Source organism: Temnothorax americanus, unplaced genomic scaffold (genome assembly GCF_048541705.1).
Source record: "Temnothorax americanus isolate GAGA-0224 unplaced genomic scaffold, ASM4854170v1 Scaffold20, whole genome shotgun sequence".
Taxonomy (NCBI): Eukaryota; Metazoa; Arthropoda; class Insecta; order Hymenoptera; family Formicidae; genus Temnothorax; species Temnothorax americanus.
This window is the reverse complement of record NW_027509339.1, coordinates 262,417-277,310: the sequence shown is the minus strand read 5'-3', so window position 1 is coordinate 277,310 and position 14,894 is coordinate 262,417. Positions and strand designations below refer to the sequence as shown.

The window sequence follows — 14,894 nt, the reverse complement described above, 5'->3', positions numbered from 1 at the left end:
AAAAAACTGGTTTGTTTAACAGTGCTACACAAATATTTTAGAGTCGAGTGTAATGACCATGAATTTAACAAGAATAGAATATTGCCAAGAATATGTAACGATAGAATAAAATATGATAAATATATAGATATATACAGTAAAATATTTCTCATTTCTTTTGATTCAGAATTTATATATAGAGATAAAGACTTCCGTATCTTCCGATGATCAAATTAAAATTCATCGCATACATAATTAGCGAAAAACATGGTTGTAAATCTTATCGAAGTTGCGTAGTATTATCATAATTACCGTAATTAATTCTAAACGAGCGAATTATAAAATCTATATTTGATATTTCTACTACATGAGAGAGAGAGATATCAGGATTAAATATGTAAATCCTATCGATGCATTCTGAATATTGTTCGTATATGTTACTTGCAGACTTGAACAAGTTCAATATATACACGCATCAAATTCCTGCGAACTCCACGATGTCCTTTTGACCGCGGACAAAATTTCTTCCCTCGGCAAGGAAGGCGCGCTCGGTCCGGCGCAAACCGCGCAACGAATATTTTCGCGTTAACGTTCGAGAGTCCCGCAAAAAAGGCACCTCGCGCCCGTGCTCGTTCTCTATATTTATGTGCATATTCATGAACTCATCCTCGCCAGTTATGCATTAAAATTCTCTCTACCCGGAGTAAAAAAATCCCCGTCTATGGATAACGGCCAATCAGCGGCTGGTAAAGAGGCTACTCGGATAATAGGAGTGAACGACATCGAATTACCGTGTTTACCGGCCATAATATTGATCGCTATTAATTATTTCTATGGATTTTGCGGCTACTATACTCTACGTTAATAGAATTAGTTTCGATTAAATTTTTACAGACTCCCCGCAATATCCAAATGTATCTTTGATCCGAGAGTAAAGTGATATTAGATTTTAGAGACAATTAAATATTTCCGGAAGAAAAGTTTCCAATTCATCGAGCCGCACCGCTACGTCAGTTTTACTATGCTCGACAATTCAATGTTACAATTCGTTCTTTCACGTTTGGTACACTTTAAGAATACGATACGGTCCTTCTCGAAAAACGACACGCACCTTTTTCCGAATGATTCCGAAGGAACGAATGCCGCAGCGGTGAGGTGGCCCCTCGAGAGAATCCGCCGGAAAAAGAGATCGGATCCGACAAAAGGATTTCTAATGGACGCTGGGCATCCCGCGGAACACCTTATAAGGCGAACTTCGAGAGTCGGTCTCTGCCTTTCGGTCCAGGCAGGCACCACGGGAGAATCCAAGGTGGCGGCGCCGAGGCGCCTCGCCGCTGCCGGATTTAGATCGAAAAAAGAAGCAACGCGATGCTTTCGGGAAGAACGAAAAGAACGAAAAAAAGCGTGAGACCCATCGCGGGATCGAACGTATCGATTACCAAAAGATTCGATGCAGCGATCTCTCCGCGCATTTGAATTCAAGATAAGTGAATTTTTAATAAGACCTCGCAAATAATCGACGGAAAACGGTCGAATATATCGGGTGCAATATCGGGTTGCTGTCCTTGTCATCGGGGATCTCCCAACGAGACAATAAGCACTAAAAATCTTATCTAATCAGTCACGCTATATTGTTACGAGCTTTACTGTCGAAAAAAGAACACGAAATCGCTAATTAATCGGCTAAAGATGTACCCCTGGCGCATGACGTTTACGTCCGAGTTAAAGTCATACGGCGTCGTAAATTATACGGACAAATGCATGCATACGAATACGGCGCGACGCCGTAGCCGACATACATATGCAAACTCCATGACGCATTCGTATTCATGTATGTAGATTTGAGACGGTCCGAATCCTTTGAGGATCAATCGGCTGACTAGTCTATGCGACGCGACGTTCTTAACTCGATACGGTTAACAAGCTGTACATTTGTGTTTGCATTCTCAACATGTCATCGATTTTCGTAAATGTTACTTGGTACAAAAATTTTTAATGCACGACTGAAACCGTTATAAATCAAATGTAAAAAAAGAAAATAACAATCGTGCAATCACAGGCCTTGGGTCCCTGATTTTACTCATAGACATCACAAAATATTTATCTGTTTCATTTCTTTACCAAATCTACGAACACAAGCGTCAATGCAGAGTTCTATCCGTATCCCAAAACTGTCTTATTTTTGATAAAAAATTCCGCGCGCCAGCACATTCGATATAAATTTTCATGCGGCAGACAATCCCAATAGTTTTATCATCATTTTATCTGTTCCTGCCTTACCGTATGCAATAGGTCCTTGATCAAGGGTCGAGCGGCGGCGGTCCTCGTAGACTTTGTTCTCCGCACAGACATCAAGTTGACGTCTCTCGGCCCCGACACTACTCTCGGCATGGTGTTCGATCTGACCAACCGATACTCGTCCCCCAGATGTCTGCTCCTCTTCTTAAACGTGCCGCACAACATATTCGTGATGTCGTACCGTTTAAGCTACCGAAACCTTGTTAGATCCCCGCCGATGTCATCCAAGCGAGACCGAATGTGTTCAAACTATCGCACGAGTCTCAGATCGAAATCCCTCGATCGTGAAAATTGCAAACACTAATACGTTTTAAATATATATTCGATTATTTGCGAATATATTATTGCTTAAATCACTATAGATATCATATACGAGACTATCAAGCACTGTAAAATTTAAGAAGGTCTTTCAACGAGTCTTTAAGCGGGAGAATCAATTATTTATCAATCTCGATGAAATTTGTCAACTACGAGATAAAAGACACTTTATTTTGTGAGCACTCGCGAATATCTGTCTTGATTTTCAGACGCGTTGTAATTGTTACTGGCGGCGATTAATTAGATAAAAGCTTCCAGCAAGTTGAATCAATACTTCTCCGCTAGTTTTCTTGTGGAAAAAAGATTATCCCTTATCGACGTTATAAAAAACAATCGGAATTCACGAGCACAATCTGTTCGATCAGGAAACGTCCTTCGGGCACGTTCACGCGAGTTCCTTCGAGCGTAGATATCTGATGTTTTTTCTCGGCGGAGTACGACGGCGCTGTCTGCAGATTCCTGCATCTATTTAACCCTTCCGGCCCCAGCCGCACCCTCTGCAAATCGACTGGGTTCCCCCTTGCTTCGATTGTCCGTTCTCTTTCTTTCGCTTCTAGTCGCTCGGTTTTTGACGATTTCTTTTAGATCCTTTTCTCTTTTACGATCCTGCCAACCACGTTATTAACTAATCGTGGGTACAGCACGTGGTGGGCTCCAAAATCGTGGAGGTGATCGACCTGAATCGGAGTAACCGGACTATTGGTCAGTCGCGATCGGTTCGAGGTTGTCGACTCGCGCCAAGTCCCGATCGCACTGCTCGACGACTCGCGGGCAGGATACTTCCTTCCCCACTACTCCCTCGATTCCCTTTACTTCCCCTCGATAAGCTTTTTCGACGCAATTTTTTATCTTCTACGAGATTTTATCAGATCCCACGCAGTTTACTTCCCCGAGTTGCCAAGTATGTGACGTAATTGAAAAACTGCGAACCTTATCTCTTTCTCTTCTTCTTCTGTCGTTGTTGTTGCTGCTATTGCTGCTGTTCCTTCTGCTCAATGTGACGGATAGCCCCGCACCTGAAGCGAAGCGTCCAGGCGCGTTTTCGGGCTGCTCGATACTCAATTAATGGAATCTCAGTCGGCTCGAGTCGCAGTGAGAGCCGAGAGTCGACTGAAGGCATAAGGCTCCGGTTGTAGGCTCGTCGAAGGAACCCCACCACGTTGATTTCAACAACACCCGGCACCCGGCCCGACCGGACGACCCGGTCGCGTGGCGCTCGGCACAGATACGCAGTGTCTCTCAAAATCGTCTTTCAATTTTCGATCCTGCACGCTTCGTCCTCGTTTGTAGCAATCTATTTCTAAGCGCTTTATCGAGGATCTCAATAACATCTTTTTTAAATAACATTTAGAGCTAATTAGATACGTGCTGATTGATTATATTATTAGTTCTTCAGTATTAGCCTGAGTAATTAGATAAAAAGTAGATTGTATAAAAGAGAATTGTTTATCAATTTTTATGCTTCTAGAATATTGAGAAAAATTGTGTTTTAAGTATATATATATATATATGATTTCTTTCAAAATAATAAAAGAATAAATCTAATTTGCTTGCATTTCATACAATAATATAAGATTAAAATAATTATTCTAAAGATTTAAAAAAATGTAACATCAAGAAAAAGCACCTGTTATTAAAAAAAAAAGTAAATTAAATGAAAAATCTAACATTATTCGCACTTTTTCGTTTGTATTTGCGAAAGAAATTCTGTAGTTGCTCACAAACATAATTTCATTGAGTACGAAAGTTAATTATAGTATTCTATTTCCCACGAAGGATTCTTCGTTGTATAATGTTCTCAGAGGTCTCAACTATAAATAAGTGAACCTTGAAGGACTTGTTACGCGCGAGAATAATAGTTTAAACTATCGAAGCGTCTTACTTCCGCCCTTATCAAATTTCCAAATCGGAAGTTTCGCTCGAAACATTAAAGACCTTGACATCTAGCAAAACGAGACAGGCCAGCTGAAGAAACTCGATACCTATCGGTGCATCTGCCTTCTCTACTACGAAGCCGCATTTTCACACGACGGACACGAACCTCGGAATAGAAATAATGAATATCGAGTGTCCGGCTTTCTGAGAATAAAGAGCGTTATAGATTATATTATAGATATATAATCTATAACAATACTGTTAAATGTAACATCATTACCTAACAATAAACACGAAAATAATGTTACACAGTAATGAAATCATTGATAAAAGCACGTTTTAAATGTCAAATTTGGAAACTGATTACGATATTATCTGTTTCGTAACAAAAACAGTCGCGTTGCGGAAACGACAAAAATCTGTCGGTTGATTAAATTGCCGACGAGTAACCACGGATTCAAAGAGAAGTAAAAAAATAGACCTGTCTACTTATGTAAGTTCGCAGAACTTTGTACATAATCCTCGAAGGTTCTTTTCGTAAAGTATGAATATATTGCGGTTTGCTCGGCCTAACTCGTTTCTCGTCGCGGCGAAGACGTGTCATTTTCTCGGTTTCTGCGTTTGATCACGAGTTTCGAACGTTTCCTGTGGAACTCGCGCGATTATCTGGCCTAATGGCATTGACACACGTATGAATATTCAGCCGCAAGCATTTACACACACCTAAATGGAAACGTAAAAAGTTTGCTAACCATAAAAATTTAACTTTTTTAAAATAATGTTTAAACATAATCTTTTCCATTTTTAAATCAATGGAATATATAATAAAAAATACATTACACATATCATCTCGTTAACCATTTAAGGAACATTAAAATTTTTGCTCTATATTTTGTTTAAATAATCACTAATAGCTTAACCAAAAATGACGAGCAATTCATGATAGGAATAATAATAATGTTTCTACGTCTATTAATATTATTATTTAATAAAATAAGTAAGCTTCAACTTAATTGAGCAACAAAGAAAGAACTAAAATTACGAACTGGCTATATTATCTATATTTGATAATATAGCCGGCTTTGATCGGGTTGAGTACCGTGTTTATGACTAACAAAAAACTCAGGTGAACGGTACATTTACATTAGAATCGATACAAGATCGTGCGATTATACGTATAGCGCGGCCGATGTGCATAATGAAGGGTGTTTCGCGGCACCCTTCGCCTGCGAAAATGGATGTGTAATTTCGGCGTGAGTCATGCGAGGCCCTCAAGATGGCTAAATAAATGACGCGGCATAAGTTAGCCTGAACTTTTTCAACCGGTACTTGTCGAACAAACTTTTCAACATACATGTCTCGCCGCAGATGTCAAGAAGTTCGGGAGGAAATGCCCTGAGAAGTACGAAGCGGTAAATTGTGCATGTAAATTATAAGGTTTGTATAAGTGCGAGAAAATTTAATTTTAACGCGCGTAATTATAATGGAATACTTTTAACCAGTTTTTAAAATACATTCCAGCATTTTCTAATTTTAATTGTTACAAAATATCTATCAAATATTAAACAGGAATGTACTTTCTATATTTTACTGCTCTTCTATTTCATTTTTACAATGTAATAAACATATCAACTGACAAAAATAGATATCTCATCACCAGATTCCTTATAGCGTCGTAATTCGACGAATGTGAATTAACGGAACACATCGTTTTCCACGGCAAGAGATCGTTCTATGGCGGCAAATACGACGCATTTCAACCATCTCCGTTACGCTGGTCGAAAATCCAAAGTGCCGCACTTCGTCGACATCATTCGGTCTTAATTCTTGAGCGTGTCGTTTCTAAAGTTACATCGCTGGATATAGACGAAGGGAATTCTAATAAAACACCACAACGAGCTGAGTGTTTTACCATGTTATATAGTTTCATTTTCCTAATCTTCAGCTTCAACACCTCAAAGTTTAAAAAAAATATATATAAAATGTCTCTCTATATTTGTAATATAAATTTTCCCCAATTTAATTTTAAATTGCAATAAATTATATCTACTTTAAATTTCTCTTTTTCGTCTCTTTCTCTATATAACGTAGTTGCATCGTACGTTTAGTTTTTTCTTTTTGTTAAAAGTACTAGCTCCATTTTTTATATGATCCAATATTCGCGAATTAAATTTCCGAAAATTTGAGAATCCCTGAACCCCAATCCTTCAGGTTTTTACCTGAAGGATACGCATGCGCTGCAACCGACAGATGTTTCCTCCTCGCCAACTGTTGCTCTTCGCTTTCGGGAGAGGTGAGAGGCGAGGCTGTATCTGATTTACCGAAAGAAAAGAAATAAAAGAAGAGAAACGGGAGAAAAAAGAAAGACGGAAAACTTCATTGCCCCCGCGTCCTACATCAGCTCGTGCTCGCCCCTTTTTTTGTCGGAGAGCCTTCGAAGGGATGCCCAGTCATGCATGGGGTTGGTCCACTGCTCTTATCCAACCCACATGCAGCTCACATGTCATTAGGCTCGATAACGAGTCGCCGATAACGCGTACTCGACGCACTCGCGTATGAAACTGAAGCCTGATCTACAATGTGTTCTTTGCTTCCTGTTTTCTGCTCTTATACCTCTTTGCGACTATCTCGTATTTCGCAATTCCGTCGCGTAACGTGATGTTTCTTGTTTCTTCTGAAGTTCGTCAATTTTTATCTTGGGCGACAGAGAACAAAAAACATATCGCATCGCGCGACGGAATTGCGAAATACGAGATAGTCGCAAAGAGGTAAGAGCAGAAAACAGAAAGCAAAGAACACATTGTAGATCAGGCTTAAAACTTATCACATCTTCGCGATAATCGAAGAGAGTATTTTCGACTTGATAAGATTCAAAATGATCGAACATTATTAAAAATTTAAAACAGCGATAAAAGATAAAGTTGTTTCTTATAAAGTTTGCAATAACATCGAAAAAGTAATATGCAATGGCGTTGCAATCTTGTTAATTATCAACTTCGTGCGAATTGTGAAAAGATATTGCTAATGAAATGTTGCTGTGAAACCTCTCTGATGCGTTCATCAAAATTCAACTTTAAGCTCAAGACACATGGTTCTTCCGATATTTTTCCAGCTATCTTTTTTTAAAAGAAATATATAGTTTTTATATTTTAAAATGATTTTTTATAATTTCCTTAACTGATAATCTCTGTTATCGTAGTTCTGTTTCTTTTTTCTTCGGTGTATTAAGCTATGAGATTCAAGAAAATGTTAGCGAATTGTTTTAGGTAAAAATTTTTGTATCTTCCTGAATCGAAGCATAAAATGCGAAAGGTGACCATACGCTCGATGTGACCTTCGTTTACTTCGTAAGAAGCCATGAGTCCGGAGGAGTCGGCCGCGGCCACCACCTGCTCGATCGCGTCGCAGATTCGAGCAATCGCGCAATTCGCATATGTAACGTCGCCGTCGCGCGCGTTGCGCTACGAGATTTATTGCGCACGCAGTTAGGGCCCGACGGTAGGTCCTCCTCGTAGCGGCTTATTAAGCGGCGGTAAACCGCACGGCGGAGATTCACGCCGATCTTGGAACCATGCAGTCACGACGCGCGCGTATATCAGCAGCGCACCTCTCGCCACCACCTGCCGGTCGTTTCGCCCTCTTCCCCCTCGCGTTCGCTTCACCTGATCGCGGTCCTCCTGCAACGGGCATTCGCAGACGAACGGACACCTTCACCGTCCTTCTTTCGTGGCCCGGACCACATTATCCTCTCGTTATATTCTTTTTCGCGATTGGCCCCTTAACGACATCACGCGGATTGTTCATGATATTTGGCAATCAACAGATATCAATTCTTAGAACACCTATAGTAAGCCTCTTGTTTTTTGTCATATCGTCACACGGTGGCAAAAAATGATCAATAATAGAATTTATTTATTAGATATCATAAAAGAGACATATATATATATATATATATATATATATATATATATATATATAAAGAAAATGAAGAAACATGAGAAATATTTTATGTATTCCTGATATTACTTGTAAAATAAATGTAACTTATAAAAATTAAATGTTTCTTTAAACAGAAAATTCTATGTGCATTCTACAAATATTATCATCAATTGTATAGATTATTATGTATTCTCAATTTTTAGATTTTGCCATAAATAAAAAGTATACTTTGTTAGACAAAATTCTGCTCTATATTTCCCCTTTCATCCCTATGTTTGGTGACGAATCAATAACAAAATTAATTAAATTTTAATTTAATAAAGTCGTATTTGACCTTCTCCCGTGGACCCTTTCTCATACTCGATATGTTATCGTCCTTGTGACATATATTTTCGAGAAAAAAATTCATATTTAAATATATGCACGATTATTGATTACCACGAACGGTTTTGCAAAAGGTGCAATAATCCTTTCCCTTCTCATCCCCCTTTCCCCTTCCCCGCATATTCTCTGGCAAAAGTACCACGAGTCCGCTTTATTATAGTCACGAGCCTCGTGCCTGTCAGGCCTGTCCTTCTTTCTCGCTTTTTTTCTTCTTGTTCCTCGTCATCCTCTCCGTTCGCCCGCCGACGGGCTATACGGCGTTCAAATCTCGGTCCTCGTCGAGGGGGAGGCGATTGCTTAACGACGCCAACCACCTGCCCCGAAAAGAGGAACACGTGCTGCTGTACTACGAGGCAGCTGCAACCCATAGGACGACGGATATATGCGCCAGGACGAAGCTTAAGCTGTTCGAGGTGTTGAGAGAGCGAAGCTAAAGGAGAGACCAGGCGGATGTAGTTCCTCTATCTCCAGGTTGATCAATAAATTTTCATTATATCCTATGACTATTAAAGCAATTTGTCTAAAAAATTACAAATAAAATGTTTTCTATTCCATTCTATTGCCTTGTGACGATTGTGAATCATATATGCGAGCAATACTCAACTATATAGAACCCTAAGTACGACTTTTGCATTAACACAGTTAATTAATAAATATATGGTTTTTATGTACAATATAATATGTAATAAAAAATATTTTGAAATAAAATTAAATATCTTTTTGTTTGTTCATCCTTCGAACAATATCCAATGATATTGCAAAAATTCTTTGTCTCTAAAAAAGCACTAACTTTTCGACAAATATGCTTGCATTATACGCAGACCTACTTAGGAGGGTACCAGAAATTAAATTTATTTATCCACACGGAAAGTGGTGTGTCAAAGATAATAACTCACGTCGCATGAGATTTATCTGACAAGATTAGAGACTAGCTCAACAGATGGTAAGCAGGACGCGTGGCTGAACCGCAGAATTTTTGTATTTCGCTCGCTTACCTCCACTCGAGATAAAGAAAGTTAGAAAATTAATTTTAGTAGGTATCTACTACATTAATTAATTATAATGTTGTGATAATTTGTTTATTATCATATGTTATTGATGAGATATAATACATTCAGATCATATTACAATATAATAAATCAAAAGCAGATATTTATTATTAATAATTTTTAATCTCATATATGGTGTTCTCAATGCAGATAATTGTTTTATATAATCATGTTATCAGTTAACATTATGAATTAACTTATTAATTAAAACGTCGGGAGAATAATAACCAAAAGTATTTTTTATACATGTCATTTTTTAAGGGATTTATTCTACTCTATTCTAAATTTTATTTAAAATTGTCTCTTTTATTGTTTCTCCTTACATACGCGTGAAGCATTGTTAAAAACGTACTTTCAAATCTCTCGACAATATTTTGTCATCACCGTGCATAAAGATCCACAAGATACAAAACAATTTTTTTCCGTCTTTTTCTCGGTGCTCGCTTTTCTTCTTATTTTGCGAGTTTGATAACGGTTCATCTGACCCCGAGAGAGAAACCGAAACGAAAACAGAAGCCCCGAAGAGAAGACGCGGAAATGAGGATCGCTTTACGGCACACGATGCTCGAGAATGGACGAGCGGGAAGAAGGTCGGCCAAACTACAGCTGCCCTTAGGCACGTGCAGCGCGCTGCTACCTGAACGATCTCCCATTTCCCGCTCTCTTGGGGTTACCTGAAGAGTGCGAGCTAGTTTTCTCAATAGACAGGAAGAAAAGCGCGAGTGGTGTGCACTGCATGTCGGAATAGGCCATTGTCATTCATAATTTTACAGCCGAGAGAACACATCCAACACAGAACTATACAATTTCAACGAGTAAACAAGAAAACTAATTTAACTAATTTTTTTCGTATATTAACGTTTGTTTAACGAAGTTCTGTTATATACGTAGTACAATTGCACAGTATTGTTTAAGTAAAAAAGCATTGGTCTATTTTTTTAAATTAAAATTATACTCTGAGAGAGAGAGAGAGAGAGAGAGAGAGAGAGAGAGAGAGAGAGAGAGAGAGAGAGAGAGAGAGAGAGAACAGATTCAGATTCATAAAATAATACTATTCTTCACAAAGACAAACCATGTTTTACAAGCTCGCAATTTTGCCACTCAACGATTGCGATTCGTAAACCTTTAATGAGGATGGAACACGATCTTCCGAATGCATAAACGGATCTAAAATGGAGAACATTTTTTTTTTAATGTAATTTTCTTTCGCTACTAATTTAATGGCATCGATAAGTGCTACTTATTTATTTCACCGAAACAAGTTACTCGAATCGATCCTATAGCGAAGTATATTCGTTATCGTATATATGATGGAGTCTTGGAAGCACCAAGATCAAGAGGTCACCTAATTACCTTCTCCAGGTGATGTTTAGGTTGCTCGAAAGGCATAATTGCGGCCAAGGGCCATCGCTGATGGATCTGTACGATTTGAAATTGATGATAATCTCGTAGGCCGCTCGTAATACACATCCCCGATTAATAATTAGTCTTTATCTTCTTAAATGGATGATCTTTCGCGTGTGCTTAAACCTTCGCCCCATAAGTGGGCAATTATTAAGAACTCGAAAATGTAACGGAAAAATTATATATGGTCTAAAACAATACGCACTACACAATAGAAAAATTATTTAGGTTAACATACTACGAAATTGTTAAGAGCAGGATTAAATTAAAAGATCCGTTATAACAATTGACAAAGATAGAGAGCTTCTACGTTTCCAGACTCTAAACTATAGGTATTCTAAAGGCAACGCGCGCACGAATCCCTAAAGTTTCTCTCGATCAACGAAAGAATGGTGAACAAGTACCATACCGGATACAGCAATATTACGGAACAAAAACTCTCATTGGCCCCGGTCACGATTAAAGATGGCCACGAAGTCCCGGCGCGGATGCGGATGCTACGAAGCCCGCATGTTAATAGCCACCGGAAGCTCTTAACCATTTGTCTATTTCGCCGCGAGGCACACGGCTCGCCGTTCGCGCTCGCTCCGATTTGCCCTCATTATACGGACGATCAAATGATATAATGAACGATTTAGCCTCTTGAGCCTTATCAGTCTCTGTAATGGGACGTATAGCTTGTCATGTCGTACCGTGAATTCGATAATTACAAGTTTGGCATGGCTGCCGCGGGATTGTGAGACTTCAATCCAATTAGTGACTAAAGAGCAATCATATTGCAAATCTCTATGGGTTTCTGATGAAGATACATTTTTCGTTTGTGACACGTTATGTAAAAAATAAATAAATAAATAAATAAATAAATAAATTACTTCTCATACGTTCTTTTCATGAAAAGTTCGTATTTGTGCGATATTTTCCACATCATCATAATGATCTCATCAGAATCTTGCCCATTTTTCAACATTTTAACGCACAAAATGTCAATTCTGCGAATCCTTTAATAAATATTAATTACTTTTCATTTGAATACTCGACATTATTACAATCTCGATAATCTTTGTATTAAAATATTTATCCTAAAATGCCTCTTTAAAAAATATCTGACGATTTTGAAATATTTTGCTTAATTAAAAAAAATGTATAAAAAGTTAGCCTTAGTTTTCCCTTCATCTTATTTTATCTAAAAAAAATAGTATAGAATCTAGTTTTTATTTTTATTCTTCTTATTATTCTTAAAATGTTTGGTTTTATCTTCCGCAATATTTATTATTCATAAAAGATTCTATGTGTCTGATGTGTAAATGTATGTAAGTGTCCACAGTATTAAATTCGGGTTCATATAGGTTCACTAAGCCCAAATGACTGTGTGAATCAGTCATGCTTGCGGGACCATCAAGAATTCAATTCTATAATGAACATTTCTTCTCTGATGAAGAGGTATCAGCTCCACACGTGTTCCAACCATGAAACTATAATGAAAGAGACACGTTAAGGCTGAAACCTGCATTACCAGTGTTGAAGCAAGAAACCGCCTGTTGTCGGTAACGTATGCAGCAAAGATAGCATATAGTTCCCAAGATAATCGTTCTTCACGAGAACTAGATGACGTAAGAGATAATTTACACAATCGTCGAAGATAACGCGAATAATTTTTAAAAATTATTTTACGACATACCGCCAGAAAGTCTATACAATCAACTCTAATACGCTAAATAATTTTAGGTGTTTATTTAATTTATTGATTGAGAAAAGATGAGCAAAACCATTTGCAAAATTAAAAATGAAATTTAAAAATAAAAAATATTCATTGTCGCAGAAATAATTTTTAGTAATAAAATTCATGAAACAAATTTCAAGTTAACTAATAAATCTGAAACTTCACTCTTAATATTCGTTGCAGAGGGGTGTTGCAATTAAAAATACATTATAATAAAAATATACTAAAACACTTTCATAAAAGAAGAAATAAAAATTAGTTATTCGTTATCTTCATTGTCTTCTAGATCGTTACAAAAATCCAAATAACACTATTTTTAATCATTGCCAAGTTACTATCTATTTAAAATAGGAGAAATTCATAGATTCTTCTAATTAAAAAAATCAACCAATTATCTAGAGGAAAATGCCACGTATCAGGAATAATTATGAATTCGTGGACAGATGAGTAAGCGACAACACACGATTGCGCTGTGCGCGCATTCTGAGAAAAGCTATTATGCGTAATTTAGCGGGGCACACACACAGTAATTTCGACAATTTCGTGTGTGACGCCCCGCGCAAAATGCTCCGGTCCCCGAGCGGAATGTGCCTGCAAATTGGACACTTCGGTGCTCGCGCTACGGTACGTCCGCGACACGCGAATCATCCCGACGCGCCGCGCGTTTCGCGTCTCGATGGAACGGCCTGCACGATATGATGCTCAGCACCGTAACGCCCTAATCATCGCGAATAATTCACGGAGTGTAGTCACGACATTATTTCCGTAAATAGGAGAAGGAAAAAGATATAGGTATTCTGTATTTTATGAACCTTTTCCTTCCGTCTAGTCTAGCGCATTCTATTCGATTTAAATGTATACAATAGTTTAATAGTTAATTCCACTGAACTTTCCGTTTTTGTTGGAAGTAGAAAACGGCTAGCTATATTGTTTACTCTTCTGCTGGCCATTTACTGAATTTCTTTTATTTTATATTAAAGATGCGCAAGGACGTAGCTATATACGTTTTACGTTCTTACGCATTAGTTCGAAATTTTCGAAGATTAATTTTGCTTCTCGGTTTGGTTAGAGGTACTTTATCAAAAGCGCAAGACAAACGTGACAGTGTGACCCGGATTTGACTAATAATATTTCGCAAGATGTTTCAGCGTTCTGTTCCAGCGCTCTCTCGAATGTTCTGTGGCCACGTAGGGGTCAGCGACCACAGTTGCAACGTTATCCGTTCCGCGTTGCCAGGCTATCGATCTGTACACAGGCGCCTTGACCGACCTCCGATGCATCGCCAAGTGCAAGTGTAAGCAAAAGCTCTCTCTCGCCTCTTGCTTTATATCCCAGAACGATCTCGAAATAAAAGTGAAAGAAATAAGAAAAAAGCAACAGGGTGAAGAGAAAGCCCGGAACGGGCGATTGCTTGTTTATCGTTCTCAACGCGATGCAACTCGTGAAACGCCACGCGTTTACGCGCGAACAAGACCCATAGGAATTTCATATCTCGTATATCGATAAAGACTCAGCGCTGCAAGCGTCATTACTCATCGAAATAAGCGTTCAGCGATCATGTGATCGCGATGACAGTTCAGCTAACAAACTACGGGAATACCAAACAAGTAACATATCATCTTTCTAAAGATCGCTTCAACCATCTTCTTCTATGAATTTTTAGCAACTTGTTCGTAAACGACTCGATTTAAATATCGAGGAACGTCGACGAGCGATAGATGCAAATATGTATGAAGTCATGAGGCATACGTCAGAATTTACTGAGAGGCGTTATACCTGTCAATATCTTCTAATCGGTCATTCACTTTACATTTGCCCGATCGTCGCGATTTTGACTTCCTGTCCTCGTGAAGTAAACATCGCGTGATGGCGGGGCAATGACATCAGATTGCTCTGCTATCGATTCGCCGAACGTTCGCCGCGAAACG

At 38.4% G+C, this 14,894-nt stretch overlaps 1 protein-coding gene across 3 annotated transcripts in view; it reads right to left on the bottom strand.

Moving 5' to 3' along the window:
* Window positions 1-14,894, bottom strand: part of LOC143897549 (uncharacterized) — a 141,617-nt gene that overhangs the window by 69,803 nt on the left and 56,920 nt on the right. For 2 of the 3 annotated variants that reach the window (XM_077406337.1, XM_077406338.1), the window contains exon 1: window positions 2,260-2,585. The exons of the other annotated variant lie outside the window; for it this stretch is intronic. In XM_077406337.1, the coding sequence (XP_077262463.1) occupies window positions 2,260-2,442 (183 nt within the window). In that variant the 5' untranslated portion in view covers window positions 2,443-2,585. Of the gene's footprint in view, window positions 1-2,259; window positions 2,586-14,894 lie in introns of those variants that run through there. 3 annotated transcript variants of the gene reach the window in all.